Source organism: Haliaeetus albicilla, chromosome 27 (assembly GCF_947461875.1).
Source record: "Haliaeetus albicilla chromosome 27, bHalAlb1.1, whole genome shotgun sequence".
Taxonomy (NCBI): domain Eukaryota; kingdom Metazoa; phylum Chordata; class Aves; order Accipitriformes; family Accipitridae; genus Haliaeetus; species Haliaeetus albicilla.
The window spans coordinates 4,974,345-4,994,821 of NC_091509.1; the positions used below are offsets into that span (position 1 = coordinate 4,974,345).

Sequence of the window (20,477 nt, forward strand, 5' to 3'; positions counted from 1 at the left end):
GAAATAATACATTCAGAAAAACTCCCTGCCTCAAATGTTTTCTGAGGTACGGATCAACTCAAGCTTTCGCCCTAGCATCATGCTAAGGACACACACTACGTAAAGGGCTTAGAACAATGTCTTCCATAAAATACTAAGTGCCATTTAGGTTTACTATTTTTATTTCCAGTGTTATAACTATCAGACATGCAACACTGCAACTTAAATGGGATTGGCAAAAATATTGTCTTTATCTTTTAGTTTATGATAAAAGCAGAATTGAGTGGGAAGAAAAGAAGTTTTCTTTATACACAACACTGTTCAAGAATGTCATGGATTGATTTCCATGGTTTCTTTGTGGAAGATTCAGGGATATCTGTTGAATGAGCCCTAAACATTTGTTAAAGATATGCAAGTGTGGAATCTTGAGGGTAGAAAAAAACAAGGTATGTGGTGGAGGGGATTCTTTTTGGATTAATTGAACTTTAATGAAAACAAATAATTGAACATTTAATCTTCCTTTAAATCTTCCTGCTAGTCTTTGGACCTAGATGTAATTCCTTGTGATGTATTACTTCCCCAGTCCCTGATTAGGACAGAATTCTTTAGGCTTGTCAAGATCTGAGTTCCTCAAATTTAAAGAAAAAGTGCAGGGAAAAAATGCATCCAGGTGCTTCTTCTACCCTAAAGCAGTACAAAGGCCTCAAAACCTTGTTATATTTCTTTTATTCATGGCCTTTAAATTGCACTATCTCAGAACATGTTTATCTTGTCTATAGAAGTTTCAAAACATCTTAATAAGGATATGTCCATGCAACTTCAACAAACAGTTCTTTATGAATCTCTACTTTACGACTGAAATGTTACAATACAACACAGTAACTCTTTCACAAATGAATTAAAAATCAATTGCAGACAACAAGCTTATAAGCAGCTCTATCATTTGATAGCTCAAAAGTACTAATTTCTGTGACTGAAATAATTTGAAGATCTGTAGATAATCTTACCAGATTTTGACTTAGAAGTTCATAGTCAAAAACTTCCTTTTCATACTGCTCTGCAAGTTCTTTGCATAAAGATATGGCTTCTTCCCACATCTGCAATGTAACCACATATTCAAAAAGTAAATCCAGTACCAACAGGTTTTTAAGGCATCACTGTTTGACTACATTTTTATTGATTATGCTATCTTTAAATTGCAGTCATTTATTAACAGCACAGAACGGAAGACTCAGTGCAATCATAAACTTTAGGAAAACAGATTAATGTAAAAAATGAAAGTGTTCTATGGTTCATTATAGGAAGGAATAAGTAAACCTACTTTATTCTTACAATAAAATAATAACAAATCACCTAACCTTTCAGATACATTAAAAAAGAAGAGTAAATAACTAATGTGCATAACATCCAGAATATACCCCAAGCATAGGAGCAGTGTATGAGCGGACCCGCACCTGCCTCTCTAAAACACACACACTTCATTTTACAGAAATTCTGAAGCATACATAATCATAGGTAGCCTTGCACATGACAGCTCTCCTAGTCAGCTAGGAAATTACAAGGCTTAGACTTAAATTGCCACTTGCCCAGAGTACCAGCTTGTTTCTTTCCACACAACTTAATAGCTACCTCTGAAAATTACTGTGAGGAATTACAGAGCTGCATTGGAAAGACTAGGACAGTTTTTCCTGACTGCTGTAGGCACTTGATGTATGGCAGCACAAAGGTGGTCTTAAAAAGAAAGAAACTCCCCCTCTTGAGGGTATATCTCAAATTCTGTCAGTCTTCTCATCTATTCAGAATAAAGGAGACAAAAGGGGTTTTCAGAGCATGATTTTCTACTGATGTAAGGACAGTGGTGGTCACACACATTGTGACCATTTTTACGTGGTGCCATGTACTCCTAGCCTAGGTAGTTCTGAACCTGACAGCTGCATTCAGCTGCCTGCAAACCTCCTCTATGTATCTGAGGAGAACCTGAATGCTAGGTAGGTCAGAAATCATGAGGATTTGATCATTCTGATACAGTGGGTGGGGACTATTACATTGTAGTTATGTCAGATGCCAACAAAAGAACCCTGAGAAGTTATAAATAGCACTGCATTTGCCTGCACGGTGCTGAAGCACCAAAAACTTTCTCCTTTTTGAATTACAGGAGGGACTTTCATGGGGGAGTTATGTCTTCATTTTGCAAGAAGCAGTAATGAATTGCCTTCCCTCTTCATACCTTTGGTTGCAGCTAAACAAGACATAATGACTTAAAGGCCTTATTGGGTCATAAGATTCATTTTTCAGCATTGCAGAATTTTTCCTGCTTTCTAGTCCTTTGCTTTATTTCCAAAAATCTCAGCTCTACTGTCATTGTATTGACAGGCAATTTTGTTAGCAACTTTTTTTAAAAAGCTGAACTAAACCCAGGTACTGAACATTAAACAACTACATTTTAAGTTTGGGATGCAGTTCTCAGACCTCTCTGAAACAAATATGTCTATTTTGAATGGTCTGGTTTTTTGGGAGATAATGACTGAAAGGTTTAGAAATGCAATCTGTGTAGTCTGCATTCTTTTCCTGGTAAAGCAAAGTACATTCAACATTTTTTACTATTTTATTACTGCATGACAGAGATGCTTGTGACTGGTATAAACATTAGCCCTCTTTCTTTGTGAATATGGTTATTGAAAGAACATGTTCATATAGAACAGATATACTCTGTGAATAAGCCTTCAGAACACAATTTTTACTTGACCCACATTTCAAAGAGGATTTCCTATGCAAACGTTCTGTACAGAGAATATTCATTAAATACTACTATACAAAGTAACACAGTAAAAAGAGATTTGGTAGGGGGAAGAACTCTACAGACCCACCTTTCCTTTGTCAAAGTATTCTATGATCTTCTCATACAAATTCTCTTTCAAGTGTCGATAGGTCTGTGAACACTGGAACTCTGTTGACATGACTTGGGGGGCACACTGTTCATCTGACCACTGAGAATAAAAACACATTAAAAAACATATGATTTTGGAGTTCCAACATTTCACACACACACACATCCCCCCTCTCCCAAAGTCTGGTCCCCTGGGCTCTTCTAAGTGTTTTTTTCCCAGTCTTTTTTACTTTCCACAAAGAAACTGGGAAAGGCACTGGGAATGTTTTCATTACCTCTTCAAACAAGCGCTGTATTTCATGTGATAACCAGGACTAGACATAACATTTTAAAAATCTGTGTTCCTTCCTTTGGTGAAAAGCCGAACTTACATGGTTCTGAACTAACAGAAATTCTGTAAGAAATCTCAAATTTTTGCTGAAGAACATTTACATTTTGAATTTTCCCTTGAAATGGAAATGCATCTTAATGACCATTTCTATTGATACATCAGTTACAATGAGAATAAACACTAGTTATAGTGAAAAATAATTACCAGCTACAAAAGAAAGGAAGCATAATTTGGCAGAGTGATCCATATTATTTAAAATGAAAAGTCAGATGTCCCCCTGTGATAGCTGGAAAAATTTGCATTTAATTTTCATCCTAGTTATGCTTGGGATAGTAAGAAATTAGCAAAATAAAAACCACATGGAAGCTAAATGACTTCAGAATTTGCACACAATGTTCTCACTATAAAGTAAAACTATTTTTACTACAAGACTTAGTTTTACCAATACATGGCTTTTAATCACCTATTGAAAATACAGTTTTAACAACTAATGTTAATTTTGTATGACCTGCTGCAGTAGTGTTTTTAACTAGAAACTTGAATTGCCCTATGGAAAATAACTAATATGGAGTAAATCAGAGGTTAAGACAATCACTTTTAATTTATAAATATGAAAATTGCAAAAGCTTACTTATATATTGAGTTTAGAAAATCTAACCTTCAAGAGCCACGTATGGAGTAGAAGGGTATATGCTGCTTCCGTGTAATTCTCACAATCTAAATGAAGATCTCGCAATTTATACAAATATCTGTTGGAGGAAAGAACAAGAATTAGACTAGATATTGACATGACTGGAATACTAAGTGTCAAAAACATTCTAGATAAACTCTGTAATGGAAACGTCATAGATGCCATGCAATCACTACCCAAAGAGTCTTTAAGGACACAGAGAGGTTAAAGCTCTCTGCATTTGTTCAGGCTTTTCTGTGTTTTCTTTGTACGCTGAAACATGCACAAAAGGAGGGGAAAGAGCTAACCTCCTTCTGCAAACTGCTGTCAGCTCCACCTCCAAGAGGAAGAGGAAGAACTACTAGACTCAAGGTCTCGGAGTCCATTATTTCTGGACTGTTACTAAAGATAGCTGCCTTTCTCTGTAGCACTTTTTGATTGCATGTAAACACTTTGCATGTAAATAGATGCAAGCACAACAGATAACACAAGGTAAAGGAGAAAATAGAAAATATCAGGCCAGAAAGACAAAGCAAGTCCCTGTACAACTTGGAAGACAGTAAGGGCAGAAGAGTTGTTCTATGTTGCCAGTGTTCTCCTTGATTCCTAGGGCAGCACTGCTGCTACAAGCACAACCACTGCCCATCGTGTGACTCAAGCCACATCTTTTCCAGCAGCCAGAAAGAATAAGTGCATCTCATCCTCCTCTTACACACAACAGGAGTTTTGACACAGGAACTCTGACACCTTGCTGTAGCAGTTCAAGGCATTACTACTCCCAGCTGTCAACCCAACTGAACACGTGTCCCCCTCAGCAATGCCCTCAGAGGGAACACGGTTTCTCCCTGGCTGCCCCAGCTCATAGCTCCAGGTTTAGCTCTGAATCACCTCCCGTGCTCATTTTAGCTGAGATTCTGGGCTTTGTACTGCAGTGGCTGAGGTGCAGGTGGTTCTGCAGATTTTGCAGAATGAGAGGAGAGGCAGGAAATAGTGAGCTTCTGAACAGCAAGATTTGTTGCAGCTCATATGCAAAACTCTTGGAGACAGTAAGAGTGTGACATGGCATCACATCTGAAAGAATTTGCCAGTATAGCTATAGCTCTTACAGAAAAATACTTTAGTAGTAATTCTGCATTGCATGTAGTGTTACATATTTAAAGAGACTTGGCAGACTGCACAGTTCTACAAAACCTGAATGTTTTTTCTGCCGTTCTAAATGTATGATACACCCTCCATCAAACCACAAATCTAGCTGCATTTTCTTTGTTTAAAATAATAGACAATGAATGTTGAGTGACTTGATCAACTAAAAGTTGATTCTTGGGGAAAAACAATGCTGCTGATGAATACATATGATAGATTCAAAATTGCAGAAGGCTAAGTAAACAATGGAGTAAGAATATAAATGAGGCCAGGGCTACAACAGAGTCATTGTGGATGGTGAACTAATATTAAGTAACAGAAATCCAAGTACAATGATAAACCAGAATTTGTAAGAGAATATTGTTGCCCTCTCCAAAACAGATCCAACAGAACAACTGCCATACCTGATATACATCTCTTCACGGTTAATGTCCTTGTAGAAATTCTAGGGACACAAACATTTTAAAGTTATCTCCTAATGTCTTTTATTAAAACACAGGAAAAAAAATACATATATTGAGGTTTAGCTTTTCTTGCTAGTTGGACCGAATAAGAAATACATTATTTACAGACTACCTTAAATTTAAACCTGGCACTACTATTTCAATTAATATTTTAATTAGTTATTAGTATGTGTTATTATTATATACACATATGTATACCTCTCTTAGTTCACTAATGAAATCATTAGTGAAAGTTTTTCTGTTGGAGAAGAAGAAAATACGCTTAACCAAATGCATTAACATAATAAACCACGTGGTCTGGCTACACTCCATGGCCAGAAAAGCAGCTGGTATTTATTGAAGTTGGTATGTAACATTGTTCCACAATAACTCTAAGGGGGCTAATTCCAGGAATAAACCCCTGTTTTTGTCACCATAACACTTTTGCAGGTGTATAAGTTGCTAAGACTGTGCAAAATATATGACAAGAATTGCCTCCTGAAGAGTTGCAGAAATTTATACGACATTGCTCAGCAGTTACTGAGGAACAGAGAGTATGTGAGCGCAATACATATTAACCATGTTCTCTTTCCAACCTTTAAAGTTGACAAAGGTTCCTCTCCAGCTTAGAGGAATTTCCTGGTGGAGGAATCTCTATATGTGATATCCTCATTACAAAATAGGAATTGGAAAAAAGACAGGGTGCCCTAGAACCAGATCAGAGACTCAAATCTTCTTGGCAGCTTACTGCAAGTGTATCTTGCAGATTTCTTCCCCAGATTTAAAAAACATAATTACTGAGTTGTTAAAGCAGCAAGTGGGTTAGTTCCTCATGCAAAACTTGACTCTGGCAAAAGCCCACCGTTATGTTAAGCCTATCAAAAGATAAAGGTATATGAGCAGTAGACTTCCTTATTTATCCACAGAATCAAAGTGGATAAAACATACAAGCAAAACTGAAGAACTGAGTGGACGTTGCTTTCGGGTTTATGCATATATCCATGCAAATAGATATAAAAATCTCTTGCCTCAGAGTTTAAATCACTACTGAGCATTGTCAACCACTCCTGTACCCAGGAAGATTTACCTTCATCTTTAGTAAATGGATTCTAAAGCTCTTACCCATTGTCACAGAAGAATTACAAGAAAGAACTTACCAGTAAGTTCACAGTGCAGCTCATGCGATTGTCCTTGCTTTCATCATTCATCACAGTTCGGTAATCCAGCAGTTTCTCCAAGAGGCCTTTAATTAGGCTGACAAAACCTTCAACCAAGTTAAAAATGCTGGGATACTGATGCGCACACTCTGTAAGACTGCAAACACAAATGTTTTTACAATACTGTGAAAATTAGCGGCCCATCAGCCTAAAAACTATTTGGTCCTGAAGGCAAATACTGAATTAGGGCTAAAGCAACTGCAGAAAGCACTGGAAATTCCCTTTCTGGGTTGGTAATTTAAATATCCAGAAGACAGATGGGATATAAATCAAAAGAAAAAAAAAATGAAACATTTCGTTTTCATGTCTGAAAATGACTTCAAATTCAAGGGTATACCCACAATTTCAGAATGGAGCAACCTGCATGTGTGGTATAACAAACTCAAGTCTCTAAAATGCCACACTATTGCAATAAATGCTACACCTTCCTTTCCTCTGTTACTGCACAACATGAAATGGAACAATTATTTCCTTCTCTTTGTACAGTTATGCAAGAGTAGAAAGCTCAAACTAACATAAATTACAATTTTAAGTCAAGAAAGACATTCACTGACAAGAACCTCACCTGAGCAATTTGCCCTTGAGAAATAAGCAAAACCAAACAATAAACTTTCTGCCGATTAAAAAACCCAGTTAAGTTCTCTTTTGAAAAAAATATAGGAAAGCGAGTTTTATACATCATCATCAAATTCCAATTTACATTTACAAAATATTTGCATGTGCTGTTTCTATGAAGTGCTAAAGTGATTTAGGAGTAGATATTTCACATTACTATCATCGCTTTGGTTTCAAAGCTTAACTGTTTAAACATTATGAAATGATTACCAGCATGTCATTAAGGATTATTTTCTCTCCTTGCTTAAGAGCTTGTTTCCTTTACTTAGCATTCTGGTTTTCCATTGGGATTCTTTCTGACAAACTGCATTTTTTAAATCTATTTAATATATATATTTATATATATATTTTTTTTTTAATATAGTCACATAAATATTTACAGATGCACGTATTGGGCCTGGCTGAGATGGAGTTAATTTACCCCGCAGCAGCCCTCATAGTGTTGTGCTTTTATTGATAGCTAGAAAGGCGTTGGTAACACACCAGTGTTTTGGCTTCTGCTGAGCCGTGCTGGCACAGCATCAAGGCTGGCTCTCCGATGTCCCTCTTGCCCCCAAAGGCCAGTAGGCTAGGGGTGGGCAAGGTCTTGGGGGGGGGCCATAGCCAGGACAGCTGACCCAAATTTACCAAAGGGATATTCCATACCATATGACAACTGCTCCGAAATAAAAGCTAAGATAAAGGGGTGGGGGTGGGGTGAGGTGGGCATTCATTATTAAAACATTTGTATTCTGGAGCAACCACTACACATACTGAAGCCCTACCTCCTGGGAAGTGGCTGGACTTCGCCTGCTGATGGGAAATAGAGAATAAATCTTTTGTTTTCCTTTGCTTCCATGCGCAGCTTTTGCTTTATTAAAATGCCTTTACCTTGACCCATGAGTTCTTTTCCATCTTATTTTCTTCCTCCCCGCCATCCCACTGAGGAGGGGGAGTGATAAAGCAACTTGATGGGCACGTGGTGTCCAGCCAATGTCAACCCACCACAATGTACATTTGGCATATTCTGTTAATAACGTATCAAAATTACCATGTATTCTCACAGGAAAATAGTAAAAACAAACTAGCAATTGCAAAATTATCCTTGAAACTATGCTGTGTGCTTAAGCTGAGCAGTTTCAATGACACGTTATTCTTAATTTTTGACCTGTTAGTGTTTCATTAACAGTGCTCAATTTATATGCAAATACATTTAATAATTTATTATTAATCTTTAAGTACACTATTGTTTTTTAAACTTTCATTATAAAGTATTAATTAGTTGCAAAAATAATTTTTTACTCTTCAGAATTATTTAAACTTTCTTCAGAAAATACATATTCATATTAACTTCAACTGCAAAGAAATCATTGAACTTTGGCCTAGAATGGGACCTCAGCAAAGTACCCAGTCTCAGAGTTCTAACTCAAGCAAAGTAAAACAAACCAGCACCTAATGTTTATTCCTCTGATTGTACAGCTCCAACAGAGTTATTTTGCTGAAACAGAAGGAGCATGTACATGCGTGTCTGAAAGAACATTTATATTGTACAAGATGAGACAGACGTTAACAGATAAAACCAGAATACTTTAATTGCTGTTGTCTGACTAGTCTGAAACAATAACTGAAATATTTAAATAAATTATTGAAATATAGCTTATGACATTAAACATATTGCAAATGGAATGTTAAGTACTAGAGGGTCTGAAGAGTTGACAACTGACAGAAAACGCTGGAGCACGTTGAATGGTATTTGCGGAAAAGAAAGCAAGAAAGCCTCAGAATCATATAGGAGACTAGAATACTCCACAGGAAAAATGGGGTTATTTTACATATGTAAGTATCAGAAACAGGATAAGACACTAACAAAGGAAAGTGCAGTCAACATTTAAGTGACAATTATGAATTTTTGTCATAGGTTTACTCGGAGTGACAGCAAACAAGGCAGACCTATGAACATTACATAACTGTGAAATGAACATGAGTCACCAAGACATCACATTTCTTTCCAATACAAGTAGAAAAACATTGACATAAAGCACAAGCTTTTGCTAGATCTCACCCAGGATATAGTACATAACTCCAGTCACTAAAGAAAGATGAACTGGAGTACACATAGAGGAGAAGTACAAAATGAACAGGAGAGAGGAATACCTGTCTCATGAGGGAAGATTTTAAAAGTTGCCTTGCTCAGCTTTATACAATAATCCCAATAAAAAGGGCACATAAAACTTCAGAAGATCCCCCCCCCAGGAGGGAGCAAGAAACCTTTGAATTTTTAAACAGAGCTTGAAAAAAATAGAAGTTTTAAAATAAAAAATATTTTCAATAAAGCTCGAGGAAACAACTGCATAGCATGGGCCACTGCAATGATGGGGAACCGGAAAGCTTCCAAATGCTATTTTCTGTTGCGCCTATATTAGTAACTATAACATGCCAGAATTAATTTTCTGAGACTGAGGACAAGTGGCATAGCACAACTTGTATTCATATAGCTAGATACTCCTCCATTTCCCAGAACAGAGTAGCCTTGTCTATTCTGCCTATTGAGAACAGCCTCTCATCTGTTCCGTATTATCCCAACTCTTCCTTGGTGCTGTCTAGGACAGCATCCATTAGCACAGGTCATAACCCTACCATGGCCCATGCTAACATTTAGGACTATGGACAAATGCAAGGCAGTGCTTAAACTTCTGCTGAACCTATTTAGTTTACTGGGCATGGGCAAGCTCCCAGCAACCAGTGTGGGTAAGTGTTGGTTGCAGAGGTGAGCATCAACACACAAGACAGTCACCGACTACTGCTAAATACCTGCATTCAGGTGACAACTGGAACAGTGCAGGAATGCAGACAGTTACAGGAAATTAGTTGATGAAAATATGACCAAATGAATAAATCAGGAGCCCAGTTTAACTGTGTCTCTTTCCAGTTGGAACAGGGAGTTGGGAAGAGAGGCTTGAAATCCCTGCTTTGAAAAGTGAAGGTAGGAAGATTTAAACCAAATCAACCAACTGAATAACACAGAAAAGAGAACAGGATTCTACCACAGACAGGTCACCAGCCTCTGCCTCAACTATCCCTCTACAGGCATCATTAAACAACTTCAAGGATGGAACAAAAAATATTATCTGGAGATAATATGAAGTGACATCTTTAGAAATGTGGAAACCTTGAAGTCTTGTAGAACATAAGACAGTATCAAGGGGGAAAAGCCAGATATGTCAAAGAAATAAGGGTTCCTTGGAAAGGCAGGAAGATCAAATGCTATGTAGTATGTTTGATGAGACCATTTAACTGCACTTCCGAAAGATGGGGTTTAACTGGATAGGTACCAGTTCTCTAGAAAAATTTTTGAATGCAAAAGTAAACTGCAAACAAGACAAGCAAACAAGCAAAGTTACACAACTCAGAAAGAGTAAGCTTCAAAGAGTCTCATACACAAGATCTGAAGGAAGCTTCTTCTCTTTGCATTGATTAAGTCTCAGTCTGAATACTCTCTCCAGCTTTAAGGCAATGTAGTATTATAAAACAGATGTAGACATTATAGGAATGTCCAGGAAACATTCCATATGATAAACTGAAATATTGGGGTTGTTTACCCTAACGAGAAGACTGAACGATACTCTACAGCAACTTTCAAATTTGTTAAAAGCTGCTGTAAAGAAAAACAGAATAAATGATTCTTTATGTCCCCTGTGGGTAAAACAAGAAATAATTGGCTTAAACTGAGGCAAGGAAGATTTAGTGTGGACCTTTGGGAAAAAAACCTTACTAGCAGCAAGGAAAGTTTAGTACTGAAATAAATGTCCACTGTGTCAGCTGAATCCCCAGTATTGGAGATGATGAATTGTAGTGACAGTTTAGGCACACATAGCAGTTTAGGCTTTGCAGCAGTGTGATTAAGAAAACTATGTACTTGCAGGCCTGTTTCCAGTCATACCAAGAGCTAGTCTGAACACCTCTACATCACCTCTTAGCTATCCTAAGACTTGAAGCTGAACAGTAAACACTCAAAACTGAAAAGTTAGTTTATTGCTCCCAGTTTACATAGTCATTGAATGTTAGGAAGTGAAAGAGACATTTTTAAAACTTCATCTGTCCTTGCCAGTGTATCAGTTTCAAAGAATAGCTTCATATTGCTTAAAAAGTGTCATTACTTTTACTTTTTTCAAGTCTGCCTCTCTTTATTTTATCTGCCTCCTCACATGACAGAAATTAAACTAACATAGTGAATATTTAAATTATATTTGATTTAAATGATGTTTCTTTTAAAATTTACTATTTAATTAGAACATAATTACATATTATATACATAAGATGACATTTACTTATTATTATTTGATTATATGATTCAGAATTTTTTACAAAACTATGTTTCACTGAAAGTAGACTTTTTTCTGTTGTGTTGTACACAGATTTCATGCTTCATGTGGTGAGGGATGTGACTTTGCAAAGACTGCTACCCCCTACACAAAAATACAATACATACAACGTAGCAGGCTTTGAGAAAGTAAAAACTTACACACTCAATGTCACAAAGCCTATATCGATTTTGTCAGGTAGCCAAAGTGCTACAGCAATTTTACACTTAATACCTATTAGGTTATCAATGCTTGAGAAGTGTATGATGAGCGATGTACTTTCTCACTGTTACAGTCTAAGGCACAAAGCTAGGAGCAAATTCTCAGAGGTAGGCACAAAGATCCCACCACTGCCCAATACATCACACATGGAACCTGCCACGAGTGAAGACACAGCTATTAATTCTGAGAATAAAACTGAATGTGGGCAGCCAAGAAGAGAAGGAGATGCTATATCAAGCTTTGGAAAGCTTTTTAGAAATACAGAAATATTTTTATTAAACTGTAGTACTTTGCAATATTCTCATTCCAGGATGGTCACCTTATGTAAGTTCAGAGAATAATCTCTTGGAGTCCAATCCAGACATTGACAAAAGCAAATAAGACATTTTAAAATACCTTCTTCTTATTAGTGTGAAATAAAAACAAGAAAGCTTATAAAGAAAAATGGGGAAAGACCAAAAAGTGAGGTGAATATTTGATTATCTTTGCTTGCAAGTTGGATAGGGAAATGCAGGTTAAGTGTTATTTCTTCATAACTTGGCTGGAGCACAAAATACTGAAAAGCAACCAGGAAAATAGTTTCAATGAGGAAAACTACAATTCCGAACAGGTTTCCTGAAACAGTATGCTATTTCCAGTCCCTTCATAAAAAGAGCTGCTAGGATTCTGTTTTATTTTTCAGTGAGGTTACCAACTTGAGAAGTGAGAACAATAAGATAAAAACACATCCTGAAGACATTTATTTTCACACACTACTTACATGGACTCAAACAACTGCATGTAGTGTTCATCCCCTCGTCCTCCTTCCACCTCATGGTCCAACTTCAAAATTATTTCATTTTCAAACTAATAAAGAAAGAAAAATTGAAACACTGAGCAGATATCCAGAGATCAAACACATTTCAATATGGCATCAAAAGAATGTCTTTGTATAGTTATATCACAGATTCCCGAGGGTTAAATGCTTGAATATATTCCAGTTGACTAAGGCACATCTGACTATCTCCAGATATCTGTTTCTTAATACAGACTGATAAAATAACCTGAGAAAACAGGCTTACGGTGTCTGTGTTATGGGTGTTCATAGGACATCTCTAATTTGAAATGCAGGATTTCAGAGTAAGTAGAATCACTTTCACCCATATAAGATATGAACAGTCCTACAGTATGCAATACCTTATTTAATTGTTATTTGTTAGGTCTGTCTAGACCCTAATGAGGAAACAGTGGCATATAAACAAACACAGCAAACAAAGTATTTTTTAGCTAAACACAATTTTTTCCCCTCTACTGTATCATTTCTTCAATTTTACTTTACAGTTACAACACCACTTCATTTGGAGCCATCAGCAGCCTTATTTCTCTACTTGAAAGGTCTAGGTAATTTCTAGGTAATATACCATTAATATACCACAGTAATATATCATTACCTCTTCAAGAAATGGAAGTACATGTTGGATTATTTTTTAACCCAGCACTTTGCAGGATCATACCTTAATTACATAAAGCCTCTTTAAAATGTTATTTTGTTACTGCAATATAAATATACAATTGTGATTTGTCGTTTCAAAGCCTTTACAATACATTATACACAGGAAACTGCTTTATCATTTGGAAAGGGTTAATGCAATTTAACATCTTTAGATCAGACTTTGTAATTCGTTTGCAATGCTTTTAGCATATATTATACAAACTGCATTAAAACCATGGATTCTATAATACATGCATACGGTTTGTTTGGGTTCTCCCCCAGCCCCTTTCCAAGCACCTTAAAGCATTAAGATTTGTATGTTCAAAAAATGTCCTCAAATAGTTGATATTTATGTATCATACTTGTAACAGAAATACAAAAGATGAGTTGGTTTTTTTGTGGGTTTTCTTCTTCAATATAAAATGAAATTTTACCAGTGGAAAATAAGGGAGAAAAAAGTAACTTAAGTCAGTTGGAAATTTACTGGGAGAGGGTTCCAAGGAAAATATACCCTCATTAATATTGTCCACTGTAGACCCAGGCATTTTGAACCAAATTACTGGGTATACTAGCCTATTGTTGTCCTTCAGACATGATCTGAAACAACAACAACAACAACAAAAAAGTGTTCAAAAAATAAGGTGTTTTAAAATAACCTGATTTATCAATCTTGGAAAACAGAAAACTAATTAAAATTAATGTAATATAAAAACACATGACAGAAAATAATTTAATTCAATAAGCTTAGCAGAAATAAATACTAATATTAAAATGCTGCTGGTTTTAAGATGTTAAAAAAATCACTAAAAAGCAGCCAGCCAATTAGCATAATTTCCCCCAAACTTCAAATATTACTTTGTGAAGCAGCAGGTATCTTTTTGCACCTTCAGGCTGGAAAGTCAGCACAAATATAGTACAACACCAATGGAAATCCCCTTCAAGGCAGAGCCATTCTTTTACTAACCAGTCTCTAGCTCTACCTACAGTGGGAATACTTTTTATACTCTCTGGTTGCCTAAGTCAGTTTGCCCTTGTTTTGTGCTTAGCCTTTACTGAATGCCTTCATTGCTTCTAAGCCTCTTGCCTGGTAATTTTCTTTGATTCTTCAATCTTTAACATCTCTTTTCGGCTTGTTATATGAAACCCCTAGAATTTATAAAAGCATTCCAAGATTCATCAGCTTGATTCATAATCTAGGCTTTTAGCAATGCTGAAAGCCTGGACAAACCCTTTCACTGACCTTCCATTTCATTTGGATATACCCTCTGAAAGGAAGTGTGATACATGAATCTCAAAGGCTTAGTGCAGCTATAATCATTCTTCTCAATCATCTAATTGTATCATGTTCAGATATCATCATATGAGAAAACAACTTGATATGGATTTGTAAAGAATCTGCATAGTTAGAGAATTACAAGTTTTTAATGCCAACACTTTTTAAAACTATTCTAATGTGATTGTCAATGTCCTCTTTATGCAGTCACAACACATCTCAATCCCCTCACCCCAAGGTATCTACTGAAATCTTTCAGTATCATATGAATAAATTACTCAGATGTGGCAAAATTTATATCCATATATATAAAAAATATATATTCATATATACTGAATGTTTCACATTGTTACATACAGTGTGGTGAGGCAGCAGAAATGAAAGACGGCTTGTTCACGTTGCCTGTTCTATTGCCCTATGAGTCACCTAGAGACATACTAAAAATGAAAGATTGCTGGTGCTCTGAGAGTAAGCACACACGCTAGTGAGAGAAGCATGCAGAAGAGTGCAGATAAGACATTTTGAGAAAAGCACGAAGCATGTCTAAAAGAGGCTTTTCCAGGTGCTAAAGAAAAATTTGTGCCCTAGTAAGATCTAGCTTCAGATAAAACAAACCTTGGCATAGTATTTTCAAGAAAAGGTGGAAAAGATCTACCACAAGGTTCTAGACAAGCCATTAACACATCAAGAGGCACAGAGAAAGCATTAGAAAAATAGGAGATCTACACTGAAATAAAGCTCTGTTGCTTTACATCAATATAATTATTAAAAGCACTGTAAAAATGACAGAATTCGCTACTGTACTAACACAGCAAGTTTTCACATTTTTCTTTCATGCAAAATTTCACACAATTTTCAGTATATGCATAATTCTGTTTTCTCCCTGGAGTGTTTCTGTGTAAGCGAGAGCTTTGGCAGACTGGGATCCAGACCATCCTGTCAGAGAACTGGAAGGCTTTCATGGTAGAAAGAATTACTATAGTACTTTATATACAGTACTATCAGATAATTGCAATGCAAGGAATTTTTCCTTACTTAAATATATCGTCATCAAAAAGTTCAGCCCTGAGCTGAAGAAGCCAAGCCCAAGGCTATGTATAAGAAAATAGTTCCCTCAGAACACCAAGCAGGTCATGCATATCTTCAGATTAATGTTTTGGAAGGGACAATTCCTTCAGTTACAGAAAACATGATATTCTAACTGAAAACATGTTACTACATGTAGTTTCTTCAAGTAGGTCATGATTAAAACTCTCCACCCAGGAAAATTACTCAGCATTTTTCAAGAACGAAGGACAAGCATTCCCCATTTTCCTCCAGATTATCTGATAGGCATTACTTTTGTCCTGAGCTTCAGCTAAACGGGACAAGCAATGTCAAAGCTAGTCCAGAATATAAGCCAATCAAAAGATTTTGCCCCTAAAATAAAAAAGTGCAATTATGTTGAAACAGATTTATAAACTACATAATATGTAAAATTCTCTGTTTAAACATCCTTAGATCTATCCCTGAGAGCAACCTAAAAAAAAAAAAAAAAAAAAAATCTACATTCTATTCAAATTTAAAGTTTTAAGATAACTCACAGATGTTGCATGCTCACTACCCATTCACTGTAGAATTTCTCAGGTTTCACGTTCACACAGCAACAAGTACAATTCCACACTGAGACGGAAAAACTAGCAGGATTACTCAACCAGTATTCATCAAAGACAGCAGGAAGCCAAGCATCCAACCCCAGATCTACTGGGTCATCCCGATGCTGCACACTGCTCTTTAGACAGAAGACTAAAGTGGGCCATTGCTTCTTTCAAGGAGGTTTGAAACATTGTCTTGAGTGGCCTAACTTCTACACTCATCACACAAAAAGCAAAAAACTAGGTGCAGAAAATTAGGCAATACCGATAACACTCCTCTTTTCTTTAGAAGGGGCAGGGAGAAAGGAGTAATTTCAGCCACTTCATATTTCTCAGACCAAGTCAAAACCACAAAACCACAGCTGTAAATGTGTGAAACCAAAATTGTCTGGATGATTATAATGCAGCAGCAGACATAAATGCTTCAAACAGAAATACTTAAAACACTTCACAGGGGGTTGATGTGATACACAAGAACTTGGATACAAGTTGTGTACCCACTATACAATGGCATAGACAGGGACTTCTCCAGGTCAGCACCAGATATAGCATATTTTAAGATGACTGAGAAGGAAAGTAATGTTTATGAAAACATGAATAACATTGTTTTAAATGGACATAGAATGGTTAAAATATTTTGCTGCCTGGATGAAGGGTAAAATTGAGAAAATACATTGCTATTTATTATCAGTGAGATGCCTACATATAAAAGGTCATTGCTGAATGTGAATTTGCAAACCTGTATAGTATGCATATGAGATACATTAATAGCAGTATAGGACTAACTCCAGCAGAACTGAGCAGCATGTAGTCATCCAGTATTTCAACAGAAGTTGGCAGTAAACGTTTCATCTCTGTGGTGTGCTGAATAGGCTCTACACTGCTTGTCAAAATACTTAATGACTTCAGATCTCAGATTCTCCATTTAAGAACTATGTCCCATAATGCTCTCGGAGAAAACTGTAAGTTGTTCAGCAGAAACAGCAATCTCATTTTCTGATTTGAGTAGAAGGAAAGGACTACTACATTAGTACCGTTTCTTGATTTTTATTTTTTTTTTCTGATAGGAGTGTCAAATAAAAGGGAACCCTATTTTTTCTTTAGAGGCCACAAAGAATTTTGGTTTGTTAGGAGTACCAATACTCTAATCCAGAACAATTCTTTGTCCTGTTACTTGCAGACTTGCTACTCTAATATTAGGTGTTTCTCTGTAACTAGAATACAAATTAAAGATTGCCAGTGGAACAATACATATATTATACCAATACTAGAGAATAAAGAGCTGTCAGTGAAATATAGATAAACAGAAAAAAAAATTACTTTGACTGATCCAGGCTGAAAAAGAAGTATAAAGGGCTCAGAATTAAATTCTATGATTAAGTAGTATATGTATCAGTGTATATATGTGTATTAGCAACATGGGTAACATAGGTACACAGCAGTTTCAGGACAAGGCAATATTAAGCAAAAACATCCAATCCAGTCATTTTCTAGAGCTGAAGTCTGTGGACTTACTGCAGTAAAGACAGAAATCTGTGAATATAGTGCAAGTCAAGCACCAGTTAAAAAGCATCCACCTCTTAAATCCTTCCTAGTACTTATTCAGCAGGTAGAGAATTGATTACTTCTCTAAGAGGCAATAATTTCACAGATGCTGGATCTGAACAAAAAAACCTCTTCCTAAGCATCTTTCCTGCAGTTTCTCAACAAGCTCCAAAAAAAGTCAGTTGCTTGAACCAAAATAAATAAAAAAGCTGGCAGAAATTAGAATAAAGTTTTAATGTGTCTGTGCCAAAATTAAGCCCTGGAAAGGGTATTTCTCCTCTAACTTAAACAGTGTGCCTAACTGTCATTGGCACCAATTTGGCTTTAAAACCACCTGCTTATCTACCTAATAGATCCAAGAAATCTTCATGGTTCTGAAGACACTTCAATACCAAACCACAGAACATCTCCATTTTTTTCTCATGGATCTGTCTGAAGCACCAAGCCATACAAACTTGGTTTCTGCTAATGGGATGATCTCACATGCTTCTGAAATCTTATGCATAATAAAATTTCAAGAACTGAGAGTAAGAAATATGGGTATTTACAGCAATTATAAATCATGCGCATCAAAGGAGCTTGCTGAGAACACCTATATTCACTCATTTAGTAACCTTTTAAAACTGTTAGCTCCGAAAGATACAAGAGTCCAATAGGTTCACTAAGAATAAACACCTATCCTCTAACCCTACCAATAGCTATGTAAGCCCAAGAATACACCATCAGTCAGCACTATTTTTTGACTCAGTCCAACAGTCAGGAAGGAAAGCAAATATAGAAAACTTCCCCAGATGGCTTCAGCGATTGGTAGAACCAATGAGAGACACTAAATTGAAAATACCACACACAAACAGAATGACTTCTTTGAACAAAAATATAAACACAGATAAAATAATCTTTCCTAAGCTAAGTTAAATCCTTAACATAGCTTGAATCCACATTTACTCCAATGATCTTTTATTTTTTTAATTTTTTTTAAGTTTGGTTTTGTTATTTTTTTAATTCTTTTCCAGCTTTTGGCCTCAGATTATCAGTTAGAACAAACAGTACTAGGTTGCGTGACAATGTGTCTTTCTTTGGGAAGCCTTCATAAAGTAAACAACCTGATCTTTCAAGGAAAGATGGGTTATCAACATTTGGAGGATGGGATTCTTTTAATATCCCATGTCCAACTGTGGTGGGTTGACCCTGGCTGGATGCCAGGTGCCCACCAAAGCTGCTCTATCACTGCTCTCCTCAGCTGGACAGGGGAGAGAAAAAATAATGAAAGGCTCGTGGGTCGAGATAAGGGCAGGGAGAGATCACTCACCAGTTACCATCACAGGCAAAACAGACTTGACTTGGGGAAACTACTGTAATTTATTGCCAATCAAACCAGAGTAGGGTAATGAGAAATAAAACCAAATCTTAAAACACCTTCCCCCCACCCCTCCCTTCTTCCTGGGTACAGCTTCACTCCCGGATTCTCTACCTACTCCCCCAGCGGCGCAGGGGGACAGGGATGGGGTTACGGTCAGTTCATCACACATTGTCTCTGCCGCTCCTTCCTCCTCAGGGGCAGGGCTCCTCACAGTCTTCCCCTGCTCCTGCGTGGGGTCCCTCCCATGGGAGACAGTCCACCATGAACTTCTCCAACATGGGTCCTTCCCACGGGCTGCAGTTCTTCAGGAACTGCTCCAGTATGGGTCCCTTCCATGGCGTGCAGTCCTTCAGGCACAGACTGCTCCAGCATGGGTCCCCCGCAGGGTCACAAGTCCTGCCAGCAAACCTGCTCCAGCGTGGGCTCCTCTCTCCACAGATTCACAGGTCCTGCCAGGAGCTTGCTCCAGCGCAGGCTTCCCACGGGGTCACAGCCTCCTTCGGGAACCCACTTGCTCAGGCGTGGGGTCCTCCCTGGGCTGCAGGTGGAGATCTGCTCCACCATGGACCTCCACGGACTGCAGGGGGACAGCCTGCCTCACCATGGTTCCCCACGGGCTGCAGGGGGATCTCTGCTCCAGCGCCTGGAGCATCTCCTCCCCCTCCTTCTGCACTGACTTGGGGGTCCGCAGGGCTGTTTCTCTTACGTGTTCTCACTTCTCTCTTCTGACTGCAACTCAGCAAGTTTTTTTTCCCCTTCTTAAATACCTTATCCCACAGGTGCTACCACCATCGCTGATGGGCTCAGCCTTGGCCAGTGGCAGGTCCATCTTGGAGCCAGCTGGCATTGGCTCTGTTGGACATAGGTGAAACTTCCAGAAGCTTCTAGCAGCTTTTCACAGAAGCCACCCCTGTAGCCCTCCAGCTACCAAAACCTTGCCATGCAAACCCAATACACCAACACATAGGCCACTAGCTTCCCTCTATATTTGAAGGAGAAGGGGATATATTTGCAGGACTAATTCTATCCACAGATGCTGAATGTAAGTTGGATAAATTGCCTTTCCAAGATTCTTAGCTCTCTGAGCTAATGATAGACAGAGCCTTGATGGATAAAATTAATAGATATTAATGGCTTCCTCCCTACATCTTCAATAAAAGTTAAAATTACAAGCCTATAACTTTTCTTCTGGGTGAATGGAAGTCACATGTGCAAGGTAAAGGAAGGATCGTGAAGAAAATGTCTTAGTATGCCATACATCCACGTACATATTCTGCTCCATTAAATATATATGTATAGTATGTTATTCTTGAGAAAACCAGAGGGGGAATTTTGTTTTCTCTGGGA

At 37.4% G+C, this 20,477-nt stretch overlaps 1 protein-coding gene across 1 annotated transcript in view; it reads right to left on the reverse strand.

Annotated features, from left to right (window-relative positions):
• DOCK2 (dedicator of cytokinesis 2) overlaps positions 1-20,477 on the reverse strand; it is a 213,235-nt gene that overhangs the window by 25,145 nt on the left and 167,613 nt on the right. The window contains exons 34-39 of the mRNA XM_069772259.1: positions 12,608-12,693; positions 6,611-6,767; positions 5,415-5,455; positions 3,856-3,946; positions 2,847-2,966; positions 987-1,076 (exon numbers count right to left, since the gene is read on the reverse strand). Coding sequence (XP_069628360.1) covers positions 987-1,076; positions 2,847-2,966; positions 3,856-3,946; positions 5,415-5,455; positions 6,611-6,767; positions 12,608-12,693 — 585 coding nt within the window. The remainder of the gene's footprint in view (positions 1-986; positions 1,077-2,846; positions 2,967-3,855; positions 3,947-5,414; positions 5,456-6,610; positions 6,768-12,607; positions 12,694-20,477) is intronic.